Here is a 6,177-nt window from a genome sequence, read left to right on the forward strand (position 1 = left end):
GCCGGTGGCTTAGATCGGGGATGGGCAACTTAAATGCTCAGTGCTAAATGGCATATAAAAAAAGGGAAAGGGCCACACTTCGAAGTGATTTTAATTTGCCCTTCTACCCTCGAGGGTGTTTTCGGAAAAGAAAGTTAATGATCGGTGCCTTTTCAGACAAGCAACCCATAAATTAGCTGGAGACATCCGATATGCGTAACAGTGGGGTGGAATTGTGTGTGTGAGGATGCACGGAGAATATCACAAAGATGAGCTCTGCGGTGTGTGAGTTCATTAAGACCATCAAAGTAACCGCAACACTATGTGTTTGTCGTGATGAGGGAATTTGTGGGTGTGTTGGCTGCACGTGTGAGGGTTGCAAAACCTAACATCAGATTTAATGAGGAGAACCTGAAAATGTGCTAAACCGCAACATTATGTGTTTGTCGTGATGAGAGAATTTGTGGGTGTGTTAGCCGCATGTGTGAGGGTTGCAAAACAGATTTAATGAGGAGAACCTGAAAATGTGCTAAATTGCAGGTTAGTCCAAGAGGGAATTTAACATTAACATCAGTCCAAGTCTGTACATTGGTGGTTTAAGTGGAATTTTTTTTCTGCGCAATGCTGCTACCTGGTGTTCGGGGAAAAACACTACATCATACTGAGATTTTGATTAATTAGAATTTATTTTGACTACAGTACCTTATGTAGGTACACAAGGGGTTAAAACAGTTCTCTCGACAATGCAAAACACCATCGCAAACTGGAACCACAATAATGATGAACAAATTACTGAATGAATCACTGTCTGATTGCAGCACAGGTATTGGATTTCATTTCAAATGTTATCTGCAGCCTTTGCTGACACCCAGTCTTTGGTGAACCACGTTTTGAGCTCTCAAGTAGGAGGAATTAATCAGTTGTACAGAAACATTCAGACATGTCAAACCAGATGATTGGTATTTATTGTGATTTTTCCAAATGGTGGTGCCTGTGAAATACTGTTCATCCAATCGTAACATATGGCAAGCAGTTGTACATTACAGACTGACGTTGAATCTTCCGCTACAAGACATTCGGTGGAGATTTCGAAAAAGGTCATGGGGAGAAACAAAGATGTTTTCATTTTCAGCTACACAGCACATACTAATTATGGCGAGTAATGGATGGAATGTGGTCAGAAATGATAAAATGTGTTTTGCAGCATGACTAAATTGTGCAGGTCACATGTCCCCATTCACACACTTGGCCATAAAAAGGCAAAAACAATAAATAAATCAATACTATCGATGCTTAAGTATCATGTCAGCCAGTCTGAAGGACAAGCACAGAGTTATTTACAGTATGTACACTATCACTAATTAAAATATTGCATCTCTCGCCCGGCTTGACAAGTGCAGTCAACGGGCCAACCAAAAAAAAAAAAAACATTATGGAACACACCCGTATACAATTTAATACGCTTCAATCAGCAGCAGCTTCTTATATTCCTCCGATATAAATATATGTTTTCTTTCTGCACACATGCACAATAAGCAAAATTACACTTTGAAGTAGAAAATTAAATATTGCAACTTTTTTTTTTTTTTTTTTAGCACAATAAATATCAGTGCATCTCAAGTCAGAAATTTGGTACCTGTGTTGATGCACTGGATGGACAAAAGGATTGGGACACGTTGCAATTTCACCCACATGCAGTAATATTAAAGGAAATGATGAAGAAAGGCTCTCTTTGCAGATTTAAGCGCTTCAATTCTTCTGGGATTCTTTTTAGAAGATTTTGGAGAGCATGTTGATGGACGGTGCTCATTTGTGATGGAGTTCTTTTAAACCGAACCCATCCAACACCGTCTTTATTAATGTGGCTTGAAAAGAGAGGGCCTCTCAACAAGATGGAGGCATAAAGTTAAACGAAATATCTTGTTAATACGGAAGACATAATCCGGAAAAATTGACTTTTTATTGTTTGTCTTTTTGCTGGCCCCTAAAATTGATTTCAGCAAGACAGGAAATGCAGTGTACAAAGTGGCCTATGAGACTATTTGGGGGTATTTCACCGAAAGTCACAGACATGTGAAAACACCTGAAAACCGTTTTAAAACGAACATGATGTCTCCTTTAAGACTTTCATATGGTCGATCACACCCATAGCTGAATGACTGTCCCAATACTTTTGTCCATATAGTATGTATCGTACAAGAAAGGGTTGTGGGTAGTCATGAGAGGCATCACCGTGGTTTGAGCAGAACTCTGTACATTGCGAAGCCCAGCACAGCAAACACGGTGGCGCCGACACTTGCTCTCAGCCAGAAGGCAGAACTCTTCAGGTCCGCTTGGCTCATGTGTCTGTGACAAAGACAGCGAAAAAGGGCATCGGAATTTATGATGTCATCATCACACCCTTCAAAGAATTGCTATCGAGGTGTATGAACAAAGGGGGATGTGCAAAATAGGATGAAATGGAGAAAAATGTCCATCAGTGACATGTCAAGGATGAAAGATGGTGATGAAGTGGCCCATAAAAAAAAAAAAGATGAAAAAGAATGAAGGACACTCAGTTGATGGCTCACCAAATGAATAAAAAGGCTATCAACCTAAAGACAACAAAGGGAAGAGTCAAAATAGAAACGCTTTAAACAACATGCGGGCCAGGGAATGCAAGGAAACGGTTTCGTTAAAAAATAATTTAAGAAAAGAATAAATAATATGGAAGAAGAGGACAAGTGAAAGAGAATGTGATGGCTGGAGTTTAAATTCTGTGCATACTATGGTCGTGTCATGAAATTACCAGAATTAAGTCAAAATCATCGTTTCAAGAATGTTTCTGTGTGCGACCTTCAACATTCCCTCATTAAAATGACATGAAGATGCCAATTAATATTTTTGACAATTTAAAAAAAAAAAAGGATCTAGCCTTACCTTTTCTCATATTCGTTTGTTCATAACATTACTAGTTTTTACAACTTAGTCAAGACTACATTCAATTAGTACTCACACATTTCTGCTTTATTCTTATTCCAATTCGGTTCTTGTAACATTCCATCTTTACCGTCATATCATGACTGCCTTCGTGTGCCTTGAATCAGGAAATATTAAAACTTTATTTCGACTTCTATTCTTGTTCAACTTGGTTATCAGATTTCCATTTAATTGGAGAAAATCCCGTTCAGATGTCCATCACTGTCCAAACCTCATGAGATTGCGTGATCATTACATTTTGTTCCTTTGGACCCAGAACGAATATCTGAATACATTTCTACCATCTCCTTAGCCGAGATCCAAAATGCTTAATGTAACGTTTAAGATTTGTTGGCAGCTCTCCTCTGAAGGAACTTGCTTGGAAATGTGGAAGTGAAAGTCAAGTTACACAAAAACATCCGGATGAGTAGAGAGAAGATCTTGGACTAGGACCTGCGGAGAACCACAGCGTGGAGTTTGGCCCTGACCGTCTGCAGCAGCTCGGAGTTGAGCAGGTTCTGACACAAGCAGAAGGTGCAGCGGTTACAAGTGCACATGCAGCGCAGTCGTGCGTGGCTGAGGAGAAAGACACACATACAGACACGCACACACGCCAGATGAAGAAGCCTTTAAAAGATGCCATCCTCTAGAAATGCGCTCAGAGTTGCCACCACAACAGAAATGTGATTGTTGATGCTCCCCCTGCAGGCTTCGAAGCCTCTGCGGGGATCGAACTCTGTGCTTGAGTGGAGGAAATGCAACAGTGCCTGCCAGGCCGCAGGGCAGCCAAGCGCGCTGATGCATCAAGTCGAGTGAGTGACGCAGCAAAGTGGTGAAACATACATCACGACAGGCCCTAATACACAATCTTTGTCCGACACCGGATGTGCACACAAGAGCAAGATGTTGAATGTTAAGCGACTTTGTGTGTGTGTGTGTGTGTGGGGGGGGGGGGGTGCCAGGCCGCAGGGCAGCCAAGCGCGCTGATGCATCAAGTCGAGTGAGTGACGCAGCAAAGTGGTGAAACATACATCACGACAGGCCCTAATACACAATCTTTGTCCGACTCCGGATGTGCACACAAGAGCAAGATGTTGAATGTTAAGCGACTTTGTGTGTGTGTGTGAAGAAGTAAGGAAAGTGAAGGGAAGAAAGGATTGAAAGAAGGAAGGAATGATTGAAGAGTTGAAAGTGAAGGATTGAAGGAAGGTTAGAACCAGGAATGGAACAAAGAAAAAAGGAGGAAAGCAAAACATTGGAAGAAATGTATGAGAGATGGGAAGGAATGAAAAAAAAACAAGAAAGGATGGGAGTAAAAAGGAAAGATGACTGGAAGGAAGATGAAAGAAAACTTGCAAAGAAAGGAGGGAAGATGAATGAAAATGAAAGGAAGGAGGGAAACTAGACAATAGAACAGAAGAAAGAGAGGAATGAAAGAAGGAAGAAAAGGTAGGAAGGTGATTCTTATAGGAGATGTTTTTTCCTCATGTGGTGCGAGGGAGAATGTAATTACGTAACTGCAGAGAGCTCCAGGAATTTAGGAGTCAGGAATTAATAGGGGAGCTTCATTTGTGCAAATGCATTTTTACAAAACACTGCATACAAATGTTGAGAAAATCCTTAATTTGTTTTGTACTTTTGTCAAAACGTCAACCATCTTTTACTTCAAACTCCACCTTAAACATCAGCTTTTACAGACGCCGTGTCAGTTGTGTCGTCGATGTGCTTGGCAGTAATAACGTCTCCTGCGGCACAAGGCGGTGTCGCTGACACGAAAGGTAATTACTGCCCACTAGTGGCATCGCGGTGCTGCGTTTATTCAGTCACGACCTGATTCCTTTGCTTCAGCTGCCTGTGAGAAGGAAATAGATAATCGCGCGATGACATGGGCATACTTACGGGTACATGGCCATAGTGCTGAGTTTGGTGTAGATGTCTCTACTAGGCGGCCCCGCTGTGTTACAAGTGAACGATTGCGGAGGAGGCATTTTGTGCCTCCGACAGAACTCCAGAGGACTGCAGCCGTAGAACTGTTTCGTCTCGGGCAGGTCCGACTTGGCCGCTATCATCATGCACGGGATCTTGCAGTCCATGAAGTATTGCTGTGAAAGCAAGGGTGACATGCCTGTTTAGATGCTATTCAATTCAGGGATTTTCTGTTCTTTTTTTAAAAGAGCCGTTAGCATGGGAATTGTACCTTGAAGACTTTAGCGCAATAATCGAAGGAGTACGGGTTGCTGATGTCATACACCAAGCAGACGATGTCACAGGTCAGGTCGGCGTCAGACAGGTAGTCCAAGTCAGGGAACACTTCATGAAGCTGAGAAGAACAAAAAAATAAAATAAAATACTGACTTTGGTCTTATTTGTCTACAGCAGGGGTGGGCAAAAGATTGCACGGGGACCAAATATTGCTCGATTCATTCTTTTAAAAGCACAGCAACACAGATGAGATTTAGCTTTAGCAATGAAGCTAGCAAAGGGAAAGGCTAAGCTATATGGTTGGTTTAGTTTAAACTTTGAATAGGAGTGGCAATAAACAGCTTGAATCCGCTTTTTGTGATGAATTCTTCACTATTTGAGAAAGGGCTGCTTGATATGAAGTGAGATGAGTTCACACCATACAGTGATTGTATCTCAAGTCTGAGCTCACAAGTTAAAAAATAAATAAAATGGCCTAACAACAGTGTTTAGGCCAAAAAAAAAAAAAAACTCCTAAGCGGAGTCACTCGTCTCAGAAGGCAACACTGTATCTATTATCAACAAATAACTTTGCCCGTCTGTCCATTTAAAAATAAAATGCGGCTCTTGATCACAAATTTCGTCCACCTACGGTCACAGGTTGTAGGTAAAAGCCGTTGCCACCTTTACGGAAATGGAAAATATGAAGACAGACATCAATCTTAGCGAGACACTTACAAGAAGGTATTTCTCCTGACCATAAACGAAGGTCGTGCTGATGGCGTAGTAGGATTTATGTTCTTCTTTGATCATTTGCTGGTGCTGAAAATAAATAAATAAATAAATAAAATCATATAAAGTTTGGGAAGTGGAGCCACAGTGACAAATAGCTTATTGACTTATTTTTCAGGGCTGACACATTTTGTGGTTTTTGAATTGAATTGAATTGAATTGAATACAACTTTATTGTCAAATGTGCTGTACAGCACAGATGAAATTTCTTCCCTCTCAACATAAAACAAGAGGAGCCGCTGCGGGTGTCCGCGCCGCCATCAAAAG

General features: G+C 41.2%; 1 protein-coding gene across 2 annotated transcripts in view; it reads right to left on the reverse strand.

Moving 5' to 3' along the window:
* Positions 1-922: 922 nt before the first annotated feature.
* The window catches only part of rhot1b (ras homolog family member T1), a 16,241-nt gene continuing 10,986 nt past the window's right edge, over positions 923-6,177 (reverse strand). Inside the window, exons 19-20 of one of the 2 annotated variants that reach the window (XM_019862052.1) lie at positions 3,391-3,513; positions 923-2,325 (exon numbers count right to left, since the gene is read on the reverse strand). In XM_019862052.1, the coding sequence (XP_019717611.1) occupies positions 2,208-2,325; positions 3,391-3,513 (241 nt within the window). In that variant the 3' untranslated portion in view covers positions 923-2,207. The remainder of the gene's footprint in view (positions 2,326-3,390; positions 3,514-6,177) is intronic. The other variant, XM_019862053.1, reaches the window with a different exon arrangement.

This window comes from Hippocampus comes, unplaced genomic scaffold (genome assembly GCF_001891065.2).
Source record: "Hippocampus comes isolate QL1 unplaced genomic scaffold, H_comes_QL1_v1.1 scaffold7, whole genome shotgun sequence".
NCBI lineage: Eukaryota > Metazoa > Chordata > Actinopteri > Syngnathiformes > Syngnathidae > Hippocampus > Hippocampus comes.